This window comes from Dicentrarchus labrax, unplaced genomic scaffold (genome assembly GCF_905237075.1).
Source record: "Dicentrarchus labrax unplaced genomic scaffold, dlabrax2021, whole genome shotgun sequence".
NCBI lineage: Eukaryota > Metazoa > Chordata > Actinopteri > Moronidae > Dicentrarchus > Dicentrarchus labrax.
In genome coordinates this window covers 17,681,242-17,699,982 of record NW_026136706.1, presented here as the reverse complement: position 1 = coordinate 17,699,982, position 18,741 = coordinate 17,681,242, and the positions used below count along the sequence as shown (strand labels likewise).

The 18,741-nt window shown below is 40.2% G+C and overlaps 1 protein-coding gene across 1 annotated transcript; it reads right to left on the bottom strand.

The window, feature by feature from the left end:
* Positions 1–2,493: 2,493 nt before the first annotated feature.
* morc3a (MORC family CW-type zinc finger 3a) lies at positions 2,494–14,903 on the bottom strand. The gene is made up of 19 exons (XM_051404835.1): positions 14,800–14,903; positions 12,656–12,728; positions 12,004–12,136; positions 11,148–11,374; positions 10,729–10,885; positions 10,498–10,642; positions 9,613–9,741; positions 9,369–9,488; positions 9,157–9,254; positions 8,887–8,991; positions 8,652–8,780; positions 7,697–7,768; positions 7,332–7,374; positions 7,052–7,162; positions 6,773–6,878; positions 6,607–6,679; positions 5,449–6,523; positions 3,292–3,494; positions 2,494–3,155 (listed from the first exon to the last, which is right to left on the bottom strand). Exons 1-19 carry the CDS (start codon positions 14,836–14,838, stop codon positions 2,993–2,995), a joined length of 3,201 nt encoding a protein of 1,066 aa, XP_051260795.1. The 5' UTR covers positions 14,839–14,903; the 3' UTR covers positions 2,494–2,992.
* Positions 14,904–18,741: the final 3,838 nt, after the last annotated feature.

Below are 18,741 nucleotides of genomic sequence, written 5' to 3'. Positions count from 1 at the left end.
TCATACATTAATGGTTTATGTAAACAAAGTTTAATTTAAACATTTACCTTTCCACTACCCTCTCAAATTGTGTGAAAGATATTTGAAGATTTGTTGAAAAGCTGACACTAAACTAAACCGGTGGCTGTAAAAGTTACCTAGTATAAATGATCTGTAAAAGGTGATTTTAGGGTTTGATGAAAAGCTGATGCTAAACTGAATAGATGAGAGCAGCCCATCTGGGTACTTCGGCCTTGCTTCAAGCCCCGCCACCCTGTAAAGAGTGAAACCTTTACATATCAATTCTGAGGTCTTTACCAGTTTAGGCCTAAAGCCACAGAGCTCTTCTTTTACTGCCCTTTGGTCTTTGGGGGAAGTGAAGAAAGTCATAACCTGGGTTTTATATTGTCTGATATGCAAGATGTGATGCAATTTTACAGCTTGTTTCACCCAAAATGGGGCGTGGTCATTCTGAAGACAATAAAGTGATCTCATCTGTTGCTGGCTTTAATTTGTATTAGTAGCTGAAAGAGTACTGTAGTTGGAAAAGTGGAAAAGAGTCTAATAACTATGAATGGGAATAAAAAAACTTAAATATATCTCATAAGGTTTGAATGTAGTTTCCAACTGAAAAATTAGACAAAAAGTGCAGAAAGCAGTTTGAATAGTCGGGCAAGTGGCGAAGGGATTAAGAATGTAAAATATAGTGTAATCTCAGAGATGCATTTTATTGCTTTACTAATGGCTATGAACTAATCCACACCCTGGATATAACTGCTGATTACTAGTCTTGGAATAACAATATAACACATAATATTAGTTCACCCTCACTACTTTCTGCCATTTGGCCAACTGTCTCTTGTAAAACATAATTGTAACTTAGAAACCATTTAGTTAATAAGTAATTAATGGTTACAATTTGTGTCCTAATGGTTAATGTTCTATTCACAAATTATAGTTTATTAAATAACACACATAGTAATTAAATAACACAATAGTAAAAAAAATTGCAATATGTAGTTTGCAGTCAAGTTTATATAACTGTTTTATTGAGGAGATATTTTTAAGTGTCACATTTGAGTGGGAGGGGTCAGCCACAATCTTGCCTGCACACCTCAGGGTCCTGGAGGCGTACAGGTCCTGGAGGGATGGGAGGTTGCAGCCTATCACCTTCTCAGCGGAAGGAATGATACGCTGCAGTCTGCCCTTGTCCTTGGCAGTGGCAGCAGCGTACCAGATGGTGATAGATGAGATGAGGATGGACTCGATGATGGCGGTGTAGAAGTGCACCATCATTGTCTTTGGCAGGTTGAACTTCTTCAACTGCCTCAAGAGGTACATCCTCTGCTGGGCTTTCTTAGAGTGGGAACTGATGTTCAGCTCCCACTTGAGGTCCTGGGTGATGATGGTACCCAGGAAGCAGAAGGACTCCACAGAGTCAACTGGGGAGTCACACAGGATGATGGGGGCGGGTGGGGCTGGGTTCTTTCTAAAGTCCACAACCATCTCCACTGTTTTTAGAGCATTTAGCTCCAGGTTGTTCTGGCTGCACCAGGTCACCAGATGGTCAATCTTCTATCTGTAGGCTCATCAGACTCATCTCCACCAGAGATGAGCCCAGTGAGGGAGGTGTCATCCGCGAACTTCAGGAGCCTGACAGACTGGTGACTGGAGGTGCAGCTGTTTGTATACAGGGAGAAGAGCAGAGGAGAAAGAACGCAGCCCTGGGGGGATCCGGTGCTGATGGTCTGGGAGTCAGAGCCATTTTCCCCCGACTTCACTTGTTATCCTTTATGCTTATGCCGCTGCCACTATGGACACTTAACACAAAGCACCATTCGATTTGACGACTATCACACTCACTATTGACCAACATACATATTTTCTTTTACATTCATACATACATTTTCATTTAAAGTATAGTTGCCAAGATATGCACCATCCAACCATTAGCTGAGTTCCTAGTGAGCAATCATTACAACAGACTTTAAAGTCAACTTTAAAGTTCTACTTACTAATATTTGTGAGTGTTTTAGCATGTGATGGTTGTTTTGTGTCTGCTCGTCTAGTTATGAGCTTAAATAAAGGAAATTTGTTCTCAGGTCTCTCTTGCAAATTGTATCTTGATCTTAATAAGGCTTCCTTAATAAAGATTAACATAATCTAAAAATTAAAAAAATCCAATCATCATCACAACCCCAAACTGTGTCCTTTACAAGCCTGTAAAACCCCACAGCAATAGTTCCTACATAGAGATGACAATGTACTCTTTCAGCCCAGAGAGGAGGAACTATTTGCCTGCAGTTACACCATGCAAATTCAGTCCTGTATAATGCCTGTCAATTACACATTACACAAGCAAGCACAACCAGTTTAAGGACTTCATGGAGGTTCTTGATAACCCTTTCAGTTAAGTTTGTTTGTATCACTCAGAAACAGACTGTAAGGCTCGCTGCCAGCTCTATCTTCTATAACGTTTTCCCTATCAGAAAGATCCAAAAGAATACCAATAAACATGGTCCATAGAGTATTTATTCAGAGAGAAAATTCAGGAAATATAAAAATATATTCAACGCAATCAATACAAAATATGCTTCAATACAAACCAAAGAGGAAACAATAAGTTGATATTGTTAAACAGAAACAGAAGCAGATGCAGAATCAGGATCTTTTTAAAATAACCAACAAAATGCACAATTGTGACTGGAATGAACTGATCAACAACAGATCAAACAATGATTAAAATATTATTACTGTGATTCTACCTGGAAACTTAAGAGCAAAGTGAATGGCCCTACAACATTAATTTATGTACACTGTGATTATATTGTTTAAATTATTTGTCATCTGTTAAGATAAAGACATTAATATTTAATGTGTATCAATATACAATCTGTAAACATGTACATACATTCAAATAAATATGACTTCATGTCCCACACTCACAGGAATCTGTGTTAATTATTTACAGGTGAGGTACTGCACTAAGTGCAGGATCTCACGATGTGTTTATTTATTTATTGCTCCGACCCACCGGTACGACAGACTCCACATCGAACAGAACCTGTTCTAGGATCTCATCAATTACATTACACTCATAATTCACTTGGCCCAGGTCCAGAGCTGGCACGAAGGAGATGAGAAGGCGCCCGATGTTGTGTCGAAGCTCAATCAAACTGAGGGGAGGAGAGACACAGAGTAAAAATCAGATTTACACTGTTTTTCTGCTGGGTTGTTGAGTTCATAAATGGCTTTGTCAGACAGCGATAAATCACACAACATAAAAGGAAAAAGATTTTCTAACAATCCAACCTTCTGGATGTATTTGAGCTTGAATCCATGCCAGAGGCCGCTGTCTCTCCTGCCTCCACTGGATCTGTTTGTACAGTGGAATCAGTGGCTCGGTGTGGAGTTGTGCTTCCCTTTTGTGCATTTTCTCTCTGCTGCTGCAGGCTCAACCTGAGCTCTTCACACTGGGATGCCAGGTTTGCCCTTTCCTCCTCTAGACTGTCCAACTGGTGGCGTCGCACACAGTGAATCCCAGGAGCAACAACAATGAATAAAGGTAGGGAAGGGTAGGCAGGTCAACATCAACAAAACAAAAGGTGCAAAAGTTAACAAAAATCTACAAAATAATAATGTAATAATAATGGTCCTAATGTTATGGCGGTTTTATATATCTTTTATCTATATATCTATATATCTATATATCTATATCTATATATCTATATCTATATATCTATATATCTATATCTATATATCTATATATCTATATATCTATATATCTATATATATATATATATATATATATATATATATATACACACACACACTGTATAATATGGAGAGAGAGTGAGAGCATGATGTAAAAGACAATGATTTTGTTGGATTTGTAGGGAATAAAGCTCTTGTCCATATAGGTTTGATCCATCATAATCAGTGTGAGGATGTAAAGAGGGAGAAGACTTGAAGCCATATGTAACAAAATAGTCTTAGCCCAGAATGATGTCATTTGATCAACAAAAAATATAAGCTACTATAAACTAAAGACTATAAATCTTTTTAGGTTCCTACACTATGGAAGTATGCTAATAACATATCCAAGTGTAACAGAGGAAAGGAACTACAACTCAGGTTGCTGCATCCGCATTAACTCAGAAATAAGATGGACCCAAAGAATCTGTTGAAGCTGTTAAATGCAGTAAGGAGGTTGCTAGTTTTGTACTCCCTATATGGACCAGGGTAAAAGCACTTTCAAAGTTAAATTTGGTTTTCAATAAAGAACTGGATTTGGGTCCAGTGTGCCTTCTGTTAGGAATGCTGCACCCACAAATCAACAAAATTTACAGACAGAAATTGCTGAATGTACCCACAGAATATCTAACATCGAGGTAAAATGGGCATATTTTCCCTCTGGAGGTATATTCATGTAAAATCTGTATATATGTACAGAATCATAATGTTGTAATATATTAGCTCAAAAATCCACTATGTAGCTTTTCAGTGCTTTTAACTGAATGTCACTGTCCTCCATAATGAGGTCATTTGATGACACCAGAGCAAGCTCTATTCGTGATGCAGACCATGAAATGTGGTTAAAAGCTTTGAAAAGCTAGGAGTGTGTAACATTTAGGAGGATGTTATCTGCAGGTCTCTGTCCATTGTCCGCCATGTTGTACCAACATGTTTTAACAGTAGCCCAGAATGGACAAACCAAACAATGGCTGTAGACAGGAGCTTTTGCGTTTTTTGCAACTTTTGCAGCCACCGTAGTTTCTCCTACACACTTCTCATTCCCAGTTCTCCAACCACATACGCAAGTGGTGTTCAGTTATTTGCAATCTGCAACCACTAGATGCCTTGCTCAAAACTCAAGATTATTTAGACTCAATCCCACATACACTGTCCTGCTGCCATAGATACTAGGCCTAACCTGAATGCTTCAAAGCTTCGACCGTTGCCACTGTAATCAACGTCCAAATCAGTATTCAAATGCTCTGGTTTTGAATACAGAATACCACATAGACTTTACTCGGGCGTGCTGCCCAGCGACCCATTTTAGCCATTTTGCAGAGAAAACACAGACAGAGGGACGTTATGTTAGAAGTCATTTTCACTGAAGTTTCAAAGCCAAAAAAATGGTATTGCCACTAGAGCACTAAATCTGCAGCTGAAACTAGTCCCTATCTAAATCACTATTTACCCCTGCTTTAGTGTTAAAAACAGCTAAAAACTACAGTGCTCAGTTATTTTTATATATTTGTAAGTATATATTTGTAATTTGTTTTTGTACATCTTCAGTAAGAACGGGGCTTGGGGTGAAAGACAACGTCAGGCAGGGGAAGTCACAAAAGTATTGAGGAAATGTACCTTTTTTCATGTTTTTTGGGGAGATTTGTTGACAATTAGAGAAATACAGAATATCACCAGTCTTTTACTTTAAGCTCAAAATACAACTGGAACACTGACCTGTGAGCGCAGTTCATCCCTCTCCTTGGTAATTCGATCCACCTGCCGAACCAGTCGGTCAACTTGCAGTGCAATCTCATCAATGTCCTCTTCCTCATCTGGGGCAGAACCAGGCTTGGTCTCAGTGGTCACCAGTTGGGACTCTTTGTCCTTAATCAATTCATCGACTTTCTGTTTGGCCTTCTCGAACAGACTTTTGTAGTCCTTCCCACCTTCGGTTTCCTCTGTCTGGCAGGCCTGGTGATAACACTCCTTCTTCACATTGATCTGAGACTGCTCCTGCAGTCTGTTCTGCACGTCTTGAAGTTGGCAGGTAAGTTTATGGACCTGCTCTTTAAAGGAGTCTCTCTCCTGAGCTGTAGCCTGCATGAGCTCTAGGAGCTGGTCTTGCTGTTCCTGTACTTCCATCATACTCGGGTGGTGAAGCGGAGAGTTTTGTGCACCAAAGGCACCTACGCGGGAAGGTCCAGAATCGTCTTCACTATCCTGATAATCTGTCACTTTTTTCTGCAAGGTCTGCTTTTCTTGATTCTCACCGTGACTGTCTCCACTGCTCTTTTGCTTAACGACTCCTTGCTCAACACAGTCCATGTCTGAACTCACCCCTTCTCTCTCCTTCCCTTCAGTTTGATTTTGGTCCTCCTCTTCCTTCTTCACTTTGGTTAATTCTGTCTGGGTGGTGGTGCTGGCCACCTTTCCGGGGGGCGCTGGGGAGGGAGCTGTTCCCACAGCTGCAGATTCTGCACAGCCCGTTCCTGCAGCGTTCGTCTTTGAGGCGACATCCAGAGCAGCTTCGTCACTGCATTCCAACAGCAAGCCATCGTCACTTTGCTCTTGTTCTGTCTTCACTTTAGCCAAATCAAAGCTTTTTTGTGGCTTGGGGGTACTGCCAGTCTCCAAGATGAAGATGTCATCATCAGTATCATCATCATCATCAGCAGGCACTGATGGGGGGCTCAGTGAGCTCCCATCCATTGATGGGCATGTATCTGGAAACCACTTATTCTCTTCTAAACCACTGACTTTAGGTCTTTTGGGTGTTTCTTGTGGGGTAGTATGCTGTGTTCTTTTCCCCCTGCAGTGCACACAAAGCAGACTTAATATGCTTATATATATAAAATGTACATATTTAAGATCACAAACAGCACAAACTCATACCTCTGGGGGCCTGGTGACATCGAGCATACACCAGAAATAACTGGAAGACCACTGCTACTGGAGGGGCTGCAAGCTAGAGAGAAAGAAAACAAACATTTTTGAATCTCTCCAACCTTTTACATGGTCGTTCTTTCTCTCACACACAGAAAGAGCAATTTTTTCTAACCTGCTGGTGAAACGGTGGAGGATTCATCCCCTGCGATTCTACTTCTTGTTAAAGCAGTGTTTAACCTACTCCTTGGTGTAGTAGGGGTGGAGGGGGTAGAGGCAGGCTGTCAAAAACAACAACAAAAAGAAAACAGAGATATGTTTTTTTTTTATTTGTAATGATTCCTAAATGATATCCACCTGCCGCAACGTATTTATTAAAACTTCTGTTAACACCGTCATTATATTTAGTGTTAACTTTAGTTACCACTCCCTGGGTGTCAAGTGGAAAATATACTTTTTTACGCAGCTGCCGTTTCAGATTTTCATGCTTCTGTTTAAGGGCCTGGTTTTGCTTGTGGAGTTCAGCCAAACGCTCCTCCTCCTGGCGCTTTCGCTCCTCCTCTTCCTAGAAAAATAAATCCCAAAAGTGGTATTAATCAGGAGTTAACCTCAACAGAAACTGAGATCAGTACTATTAGAGACAGAACTATTCTAAATTGCAAGGAGGTGTTGCAAGAACATCAACAGCAGGGAGAAAAATGGCAGTTGATTTACAGCAGTCGATGTGTCCATACCTTTTGTCTTTTCTTCTCTTGATTCTTTTTTTGTTCCCTCTCTCTGTAAAAAAAGATATATATATAACAGAGGTAAGTCACTTAATTTATAATGCTCAGTTAACATTTTGGCAGCTTAATACAACAACGTGCATTCTTATTTAATGCAATCAATCAATTCCCTTTTTGGGCTAATGTAGTAGTGTTTTTTTTTTTTTTTTAATTTTTTTAAATATGTTTATTGAGCAAACTGAAAAGCATGTTACAAGCAGGACACAGATTAACTGTAAGTGAGAAGTCTGACATTTTTATATTTTCTTTTCTCCCTGGGTTCACCCTCCACCCACCCTAGTTGTAGTAGTGTTTTTAAGTGCAATGGGACTCACTGTTGTTTATAGGTCTTTTGATATGGTTGCTCATCTTCAGAGTCCTCGCACTCTTCATCCACCTGGCAGCTCCTGGCAGTGGAAATAAGGTAGAGATTAAAAACATTAGCAAACATCCACTGAGTCCGAGCTACATTTTGGTTAGACTTCCATTAGAATGACAGGGCCTGCTTATACAACATATGCCATACATATATAACAGCCACTAGTTATGAGTCCCTTTGGTATAAGATAGGCTTGTGCCGATTGGCAATCAGATCGTATATTGATGATTAAAGGGACGATCACATGTGCAAAAGGCAGGTGACCTATTTCATGTCGAGCTGTTTCATTGAGCATTGCAGTTGCAGATTCCCACTCCCTCATTTCACCCTCCCCTTCCATAAAGAAGGAGTAACTACGGTGGCCACAAAGTACACAAACAGCCCTATCTAGAGTCAGTGTTTGGTTACTCTATTCTGGGCTACAGTAGAAACTCCATTAAACGCGATAGTGGCCGAGCAGGTTGAGTTTGTTTGATTATCTGTATCACGATAATCCAAATTACATATGAGATGACTTTTGTGTTCTGAAATCTATCATACACACAACTGTAGGATCATTTAAAAAATACATAGCTGTGAATTTAAGTTTGTTTTCATGTAGTTAAAACACATTTACAGTATTTTAATATTTTTAGCACACAGTTTCAGAGCCTTACCATGGATTTGTTCAATCTGTATTTGTGAGTCAATTTACACCTTCAGATCAAGTTCTCAACTTCTGGGAGTCATATGTATGTGTAATAATTGTAATTCAAGAATTTATGTATCTGTTTATGTTTACATGTCGTTGTTATAAATGATGCTACATTTTAGATGGTGTTTACAGAACAGTAACAAATGTATGTGTAGATCTACAATACTTTCACTGTCAAGTTTTGCAGATTTGTGGATAGGAATAATCAGCTGGTTACCTGAACTGAGGATCTGGGTTCAGACGGCAGTACCATTTATCTGGCAGCTTGTTGCTGTCGATCCCATCGGGGAGTTTGCGCCACTTCTGACAGTCATCACACTGCACCCAGTTTTGATCTGGTCGCTTCCTGAGAACATAGAGACACGTATTAGAGCATGTAAACAACACGGTCAGAGTATACATAGACAAGTATACATGTAGGATACATGCCAGTCACTGCAAAATGTACTGACATGGTATCTTCCACTGGTACGCTGTTCGGATGCTCTGCATTTCTCTTGTAGCGGATTTCCTGCCAGTACTCCTCCAATTTGATCCCCAAATTGTTGATAGTTTTCCTGTACCGAGACATGAAGAACTGCATTTCTGTCCCCAAGTGTAATAAATCATAATATAATAAAGAATATAAACATATATTTAGTGTGAAATATCCAAACACAATCTCATTTGGACTATAATTAGACCAATGTGATCAAAACTGAATGCATTATCTGTGCCATTACCTGTACTTATCTGTCTCCATAAAGCTCTGCTTGTTGTGGGTAGGATCCAGGAAGTTACACTCTATGACCCCAATGACGCCAACACCTTTGTTGTTGGCCTGTGGAAGGCAAAGATTCATAAGAGATCAACACCAGATGATAACATTTAGAGATCTTTAGAAATACGCTACCTGTAATATACAAACACACTCACCAAAACAACAGAAACTCACCTTAAGCTGGCAGCCCACACGTTCGTAGGCTTTGATGAGCCGATTCTTGTGATACATCATAATGCCATACTGGTCTTTACTTTTGGTATTATAACCAAAATGTATAGTAACACGTTTGTTCTGAAATAACATTTAAGGAAAACTTTCTGTGCACATACAAAATGTCTTAAATGAATAACCAATACTCAACATATATTTGAAACTAAAGACAAAAGGCAATGCTTCAGAGGACCTGAAAGGATACCAGGAAAGTGGGCTTGTAGTGGTCCTTTCTGATGTAGGCCAGACTCTTAGCAATGAGCTGAGATTTCACCTTTTGACCACGTATGATGATCTGCATCCGAGGCTTCAGGTAGAGTATACTGCAATATGCCTACGCCCATTAAACACAATCAATGTAGTGATTCATGCAAATGGGAAGTCAAATCGAGAGTCAATATATATGGCATTTTTCTCATGGAGACACACAGATCCACAATTTCACGTAAAATAAGCAGTTCATCTTTACTAACAAGGAAAATATAGAAATATGTATATGTAATAAACCTATGATTAGACTATTTTTAATTACAGACACACTTCAGATTTGTTTTAAGATGCACAAAAACGATCTGCCTGGAATAATTTGTGCTTGATATGTTTTTTTTTAATAAAAACGCTAAATTATAAAAACTACATCTACTATTTAGCCCTCATTAAAAAACACAGAATCAGTGGGTGTGCAAATATTGTTTATTTCAAAAAGTTTGACCGCTGTTTAACTGCAAGATGTCTCAGTGTATGTGCAATGGAGGCTTTAAGTTTGCACATAACACTTGTGACACATGTAAGTTGTAGTTGTTGTTTGAGTGGTGGAGGACTTGTAATGTAATGTAAGGTTTTGATGCCTGTATATGTAACATTATGGAACTTGCTTTAGATTTATTTAACAGTTCTGTCTAAAAACACTAGTTTATGTTACATATTTTGTTAAGTTGTGTGCTTACATTATCCCGAATGTTTCCAACAATGTTCAAACTCAGAGAAATGTACGTTTAACAAGTGACTGTGTGTGGATAAAGCATAAAAATGACGTCTTAGGTCTAACAGAATCATAAAGAATGAAGATGTGTGTATTACTGCCCCTTACCCGCAGTGAGTAATCACTCTCAGGGATGCATGATGTCACTCCTGGATGTCGAGATGGGTTGTTCATTCCCTCGTAGATATCAGATGGAATTTGAATATCGTAACGGTCTTTCTCAAAATCAAACTCTGTCGTTCCGGTAGATGTTCTATTGAAAACAAAACAGAAAAATCTAATCCTGTTGTTCCAGCAAGAAATAAAACCTACATCTTTGCATGTGTGGCCTAGACAGACCTGCGGAGGTTCCAGATGATGATCCGTGTGCCAGTTTTCCGTGTGGAACAGGAGGAACTGATGGCATCGATCTCGAGGAGCAGTTCTTCCTGCGTCTCGAAAGGGGAATAGTGTAGGATGTCCTCCAGACTGGCTTTGTGCTCCTCTCTTACACTGAGTAAAGCTCAAGTTAAGGATTTTTATCAAGCCCAAATGAAGTACTTTCAAAAAATAAATAACTTCACATTAAGAGACGACGACGAAAAAAAGAAGAATCAAATCATTTCAATATGTTGCCCCCAAACAACACTTGAGTCCTCCTGTTCCAAGTTCAGTTGGAAAAACACGATAATTTAATCATGCCAGTGAATCAAGAAGATATTTACATCTTATTAATTTCCATGATGCAACATGCCTTAACGCAGTAGGTAAAAGGATATACTCGTTAGATTCTCTCCGTTCAAGGCAAACAATAGGTACAATTATTTGCTTAGCCTCAATCTTTTCCAGGTACGTCTGAGAGAGCATCCCGATGCATGAGACGCTCTTTGAGTTGGAGAAGACGATGGCATCTTTGCCGAGACTCATGGACCCAGACTTGAAACCGTTGCCATAGATACCAATCGGCTGTAAACCATTTACAGCAATCTTATCACTGTATCCAAAGCTTGAGAGGGAAACACATACATTCTGCAGTCAGTAAGTGACACATCACGTCATCACGGTTCATACAAAGTCATCGTTGAAAATTTGACTTTTTAAAATGTCACACATTTTTAAAGGCAGTGGTCATTATGATGTATATGAGTAATGGCAGTGGAATATCGAGGGGGCTGTGGGACAACAAACAAGTTCTGAACAACAAATATACGTGTTGCTCTGCATACACAGCGGTAGTTTTGTTTCTCTCTCTCACTCAGCCTTGCTCTATGATGCTCTCTCTCTCTCTACCTGGGGAGCAGAACACCTGAAACTAATTATCCATCAGGGAGAGGAGAAAGGATCTGGCTCGCCCAAATTGTTTTCCCCAGCACGATGTAGAGTGTTTGATTTTGTGACGGGTTAATTTCAGAAAAAATAGAAAAGCATGTGGGTTTTCCGCATGATCTTTGTGATGGCGTCCTTAATATGTTTCGGTCTCTAACAGAGCCTTGTTTATTTATGGAGGCCATAACAAACAAATATTAAAAATAAAAATGACAGTTCCAGTTCCAAAAATGCTGACGGTGGAGAAACTATCAAACATATTTCTCCATCATTTCCCCCCCAAAAAATAACAAGAAGCAGTGTCCGTACCTGAGCATCTTATGCATCGTGTCATGATCCAGTCCATTTCCATTATCCATAAAGCTGAGGCATTCTTGTCCTTTGACCACAGTCTTATCAATCCAGAACTGTTTGGCATTGACATCTGGATCATAGGCATTGTCTGTCAAAAGGAAACATTTTGTAGGGGGAAAATTAAAATTAAAATAAGTGAATAAATGAACGTTTCATGCAAGTTTACTTTCATAACCATGCACTTACAATCTTATTTAATTTTGCATTCTGAAGTGTTTGACTGTTTTGTTTTTCAGTTCAGGTTTTTCCTTTTAAATTCCAACGGTTATTTTCAATGCCAAAAGTGCAGCTAGTAACTTGCTAGTAATTCGTCCACACGCACCAGCTTGCCCGCCCCACCTCTTTCTGTCTTCTGCTTAAATTTAAACGGTAATCAGAATCAGAATCAGAATCAGAAATACTTTAATAATCCCAGGGGGAAATTACTTAATAGATAAAGATATCACATTAACTTTTCACTTGCCCGATCTAACAACTGCATGAGGCGTTCACTTGCCCAACACAGAGTTTGTTTACCCCGGGCAAGCGGACAATCAATCAAACGGGGACATCACGAGCATGTGGTAAATACAGTCCTTTTCCTGATTACAACAGTGTGGTGACTCACCTATGAGCTCAGCTATTGCACTGAAGGGCCAGGTGTGGCTGGTGGAGTTTGTATGAAGAAACTTGGGACAAAGCTGCAAATAGAGCAAATCAGAATGACACAATTTGTTTTCCAAAGTGGCCTCATTTTCATACCTACATCTCTTCAAGTTCAGACAAGGAGTGCTTGGTCTTAAGTGCATTTAAATGCTGAGAACAGATGCTATACATACACATTAAGTGTTAAGACTCGGTCTGAGCACACAGATAATTTAAGAGATATTAGTCACCAACAGATCAGTGTGTTGTATCCGTTTGTTTGCAAATAAGAATATTACAAAATATAATAGAAAATATAAAACTATAATTGAAAAATATATACACTAAATAGTACTATAGTATTAAGTACAATGGTGTGCAATTTAAAAAATATTTTCTCTTTTAACTATAAAAACTACTGTACATGTGCAACTGTACATGGCGCAAACTTTCTAAAGAGTCTTTAGAATAAGCTTAATTTGTCTTTTTTTTTCTTATTTATTGTTGGCTTTCAAAAAAACAACAACACACACACACACATTATATTTCTTAGTCCTACCAATGTAATAATGAATGCATTATGCACAGCGGCTTCTTATTTTGGGCCGAAAACGGAAAATGTTGGAGAGGAAAAGAATGAGAGTGGGACGAAATGCAAATAAGGTCACGGGTCAAAGGTCCCCCATCAAAATTTGCATGCCTCTTACAGCCCATGTGTTACAGGGTCTGGACAGAGACATTAATGTGACAACAACAGTGCAGCATTGACTCTTTTGTGATATTGTGTGTTGACATTAATACTTTACAATACAGGCACACAAAAATTGTCAATATTTACTAAGGAACGAGTGAGGAAAAACCCAATGGACTTTTAATGGAGGACTGGTACATAATGGTGATTTACTAGAGAACTGACTGGGAGCTACTATATTACTAAAACATCAGGTAACGAGTGCTGACCACTTTCTTCATGAGTTGTCTGATTAATATTATTATTATTATTATTATTATTATTAGGGCTGTGTATTGGCAAGAATCTAGCAATACGATACATATCATGATACAGGGGTTATGATTCTGTAAACAAGGCAATATATTGCCTTAAAAAAAAAAAAATCTAATTCTATGAAAACAGACTAGTATAAAACAACACAACACCATTATGCATAAAGGTTTTTAATGCAACCAGCACAGTGGGATCTGCATTTGTATCTATCACAGTCCAACATCAAAGACAGTTCACGTTTACAACACTGCTGTTTATCTGTTAGAGGGCCAAACACAAAAATCGAGTTCTCTCGTAAATGATTATCTAACGTTACTATATAACTTGCCCATTCACAAACTACCCATTAATGATTCATTAATTATCAGGTCCCGCTCACTCCTGAGTAACTACTCACAATTAAGTGTACCGTAATGTAAAGTTTGAGACATTTGTTTGATCCCACAGTGTAATAAACAGAAAAAACAAATATAAATAGTCTCACAGCTTTGGGGGAAACATTTAGCTTTCGTTTTGACATAATTGAAACTTGCAGCGTTTCTTTCTTAAATACAAACTGCACACACAGAAGGGGAGAGTGGGGTAAGTTGAGCCACAAGACCACTTTTTTTGGTCTTGCTTTATTATCACAACAGTTTTGTTTACACTCATTCTGTTTGTTTGAAGGGATGCACAACATCCTGAAATATATGCAGATATATTAGTTAGCGACAAAACTATGATTGCCTTGATGTAGTGATCCTAAATATGAAAAATGGCTCATCTTACCCCACTCTCCCCTATCTGTCAAATGTTATTAAGCGGAGTAATAACATTAATAGTTAACAAGAAAACCGGAAACCACCCTTATAACCATCATCAAACCCGTGATGTGAAGTGATTTGCAGGAAGACAACGCTGTTAGCAATATGAACCACATATCTACACAGCGCTACAGTCGCTCACACGGCTGTGAGGAGTCTGTATCAACAATATATTTACTCTTATTGTCCACAATAATAGAGGGTATCCGCTCACGACTTCACGTGAACTGGTGTCATGTGTGGATCTAAAACGACGTCACAGAGTAAACAAAAAAAAGAAAGGCTAAAAACCAAATAAAAAGAGTAAATTGAACTCACTGTACTGAGCGGGACCCCGCGGTCACCTGGCGCTGCCATCGCTGCGTAAATACCGATCCGTGGAGCGGCGGGGCGAAGCCGAGGAGGTGAGGGCTACTTCTTCTTCTTCTCCTTGTTTTACGGCAGTGCGCATCAAGCTTATTGGTGCATTCCCGCCCCCTCTGCTCCGGAGTGTAGAGCACTCTTTAAATCCCTTTAAAATAAATAAAAGGCATCTTTAACACACAAACACACCTGCTATATCGGACTGTTACTTATATAAATAATGGCGTCAAAAGAAGATAGAATAGGATCAGGATAGGTGGGTCTTAACCTAAAGCCCACAACAGGAGGAGTGTGCAATGGGATGGAAGCAAAGACACACCAGAGATAGGTTAGCTGCTCCATGGACCAGCTCAGTTTACCTGTAATCTGCTTTTGAAACTTCCAGTAAATCTATATTGCATTAAACTCTAATCAACCCAAAGTGTTTTATTGAATATACTGCCCTCGCAATATTGAAAAAGAATTAAGCAGTGTGTGTGTGTGTGTGTATGTGTGTGAGAGGACGCAAAGACATCTGGCCCAGTTGAAGGGTTTCTTCCACACTGCAATGTATCCTGGCTTTGAACCTATAGTCCCTCTATAAAATGTATCATACGCTATAAAAGCACCCTGGGGCCTTCATCATAATCACAGGGGACTTCAACCATGTTTCTCTGTCATCCACACTCCCAACCTTCTACCAGTTTGTCACATGCACCACCAGATACAATAAGAGCTTGGACCTGCTGTATGCAAATGTTAAAGATGCGTACAGCTCCACTGCCCTGCCTCCACTGGGCAGGTCAGACCACAACTAGTCCGGCTCTCACCATCATACAAGCCTGTGGTTCAGCAGTCACAGTGAGGACAGTGAGAAAATAGTCTCCTGAGGCCATGGAAACACTGCGCCGAGAGTTGGAGGCCACTGACTGGGATGCTCTGTATGAGCCACATGGTGAAGACATTGATGACCTTACTGACTGTGTCTCTGAGTGCATTGGGTTCTGCATAGACAACACCATCCCCACTGAAAAGGTGCGCTGCGGCCCAAACAACAAACCATGGGTAACTAGCGACCTGAAGTCCCTTCTCAACGAGAAGAAGAGGGTCTTTAGATCAGGGGACCGAGCAGAACTCAAACGCGTACAAACAGAGCTCAAACTCAGCATCAGTGAGAGCAAGGACAATTACAGGAGAAAACTGGAGGACAAACTGGAGAACAGCAACACCAGGTACGTGTGGAGTGGGATGAGAGAGATCGCTGGCTTTCAGAGGAGAGGAGGGGGTGCAGCTGGGGGGAACGAACAACGAGCCAACAAGTTGAACCAATTCTTCAATAGGTTCACCCTTGTTTAGCTCGGTGTACTCTGAGGAGCACCGAGCTGGACGGCGGAAATTCCGACAAAACGGGGGTGTGTCTTGGAGAAATGTTGCGAGATAGCTGCAAGATTTACACTTTCCAACTCGGGCGGGGGATTTACAAGACAAATGGATAGCACCATAACTCCCCTACCCCCGGCAGCCCCTCAAATGCTCCTTTGTGGAAGAACCTCAAGACACTCCCACCACCTCCTGCCCCACACCACCCTCGTCATCCCCAACCGCCACGCCCCTGCTGACATTGACAACGGAATGAAAATGTGGATTGAAGTGAAAAATTTACTGATTTCGAGTCTACTGAGTTTTGTGTTTGATTGTGAATTTTTGTCTATTTAGAGTGGGTACGGAAAGTATTCAGACCCCTTTAAAATTTTCACTTTGTTTCATTGCAGCCATTTGCTAAAATCAAAAAAGTTCATTTTATTTCTCATTAATGTACACTCAGCACCCCATCTTGACAGAAAAAAAACAGAAATGTAGAAATTTTTGCAAATTTATTAAAAAAGAAAAACTGAAATATCACATGGTCATAAGTATTCAGACCCTTTGCTCAGTATTGAGTAGAAGCACCCTTTTGAGCTAGTACAGCCATGAGTACTCTTGGGAATGATGCAACAAGTTTTTCACACCTGGATTTGGGGATCCTCTGCCATTCTTCCTTGCAGATACTCTCCAGTTCTGGTGGACAGCCATTTTCAGATCTCTCCAGAGATGCTCAATTGGGTTTAGGTCAGGGCTCTGGCTGGGCCTGTCAAGAATGGTCACGGAGTTGTTCCGAAGCCACTCCTTTGTTATTTTAGCTGGGGTTATTGCCTTGTTGGAAGGTGAACCTTCGGCCCAGTCTGAGGTCCTGAGCACTCTGGAAGAGGTTTTCTTCCAGTATCTCTCTGTACTTGGTGGCATTCATCTTTCCTTCAATTGCAACCAGTCGTCCTGTCCCTGCAGCTGAAAAACATCCCCATAGCCTGATGCTGCCACCACCATGTTTCACTGTTGGGATTGTATTGGGCAGGTGATGAGCAGTGCCTGGTTTTCTCCACACATACCGCTTAGAATTAACGCCAAAAAGTTCAATCTTGGTCTCATCAGACCAGAGAATCTTATTTCTCAGTCTGGGAGTCCTTCATGTGTTTTTTGGCAAACTCTATGCGGGCTTTCATATGTCTTGCACTGAGGAGAGGCTTCCGTCGGGCCACTCTGCCATAAAGCCCCAACTGGTGCAGGGCTGCAGTGATAGTTGACTTTGTGGAACTTTCTCCCATCTCCCTACTGCATCTCTGGAGCTCAGCCACAGTGATCTTTGGGTTCTTCTTTACCTCTCACCAAGGCTCTTCTCCCACGATTGCTCAGTTTGGCTGGACGGCCAGGTCTAGGAAGAGTTCTGGTCGTCCCAAACTTCTTCCATTTAAGGATTATGGAGGCCACTGTGCTCTTAGGAACCTTGAGTGCTGCAGAAATTCTTTTGTAACCTTGGCCAGATCTGTGCCTTGCCACAATTCTGTCTCTGAGCTCCTTGGGCAGTTCCTTCGACCTCATGATTCTCATTTGCTCTGACATGCGCTGTGAGCTGTAAGGTCTTATATAGACAGGTGTGTGCCTTTCCTAATCAAGTCCAATCAGTTTAATTAAACACAGCTAGACTCCAATGAAGGAGCAGAACCATCTCAAGGAGGATCAGAAGAAATGGACAGCATGTGAGTTAAATATGAGTGTCACAGCAAAGGGTCTGAATACTTATGACCATGTGATATTTCAGTTTTTCTTTTTTAATAAATTTGCAAAAATTTCTACATTTCTGTTTTTTTCTGTCAAGATGGGGTGCTGAGTGTACATTAATGAGAAATAAAATGAACCTTTTTGATTTTAGCAAATGGCTGCAATGAAACAAAGAGTGAAAATTTTAAAGGGGTCTGAATACTTTCCGTACCCACTGTATGTGTTTGATCCCTGTTGTGAAGTATTTGTATGCTCTGTATACATGTAAAACATATGTGTGAGATGTTAAATGCTAATGGGAAAATGCTGAATGGAATCAATAAAAAAGTTAATTAAAAAAATAGATAAATAACTGTGTGTCTGATTAGTAACATCGGCGCCCCCCAGGGAACTGTCTCCCTTCCTCTTCACCACCTACACTGCAGACTTAAGTACTGCACTAAGTCGTGTCATCTTCAGAAATTTTCTGATGACATGGCTATCATGGGGGGTGTTGAGAGTGGGAGGGAGGCTGAGTACAGGGACTTACATACACAGCACAAGTCTGAGTCGGTAAGTGGACCCAGAGTAAATGAAACAAGGTACTTTTATACATGGACAATACAATAGACAATATGTAAATGGTATTCGTTGATCAGGCAGTCACCAGACGTTACATGATTAACATCGGAGTCAGGGGGAATCAAAATCAGAATCAGAAATACTTTTTTTGTTGTTGTTGTTTTGAAATGAAGTAAGACAAAAGGTAGTGGTCAGACCAAATGTGATTAACAGTGGCAGAAGGGGTGGGTATGGGGTTTGGTCAAGGGGACAGGAGGAAGT

Coding starts and splice junctions, on each gene's coding strand:
- morc3a (XM_051404835.1), bottom strand. CDS start 14,838: ATGGCAGCGCCAGGTGACCGCGGGGTCCCGCTCAGTACA. Junction 8,781..8,886: donor GTACCAGTGGAAGATACCAT/GTCAGTACATTT, acceptor CTATGTTCTCAG/GAAGCGACCAGATCAAAACT. Junction 7,769..8,651: donor AACCCAGATCCTCAGTTCAG/GTAACCAGCTGA, acceptor TTCCACTGCCAG/GAGCTGCCAGGTGGATGAAG.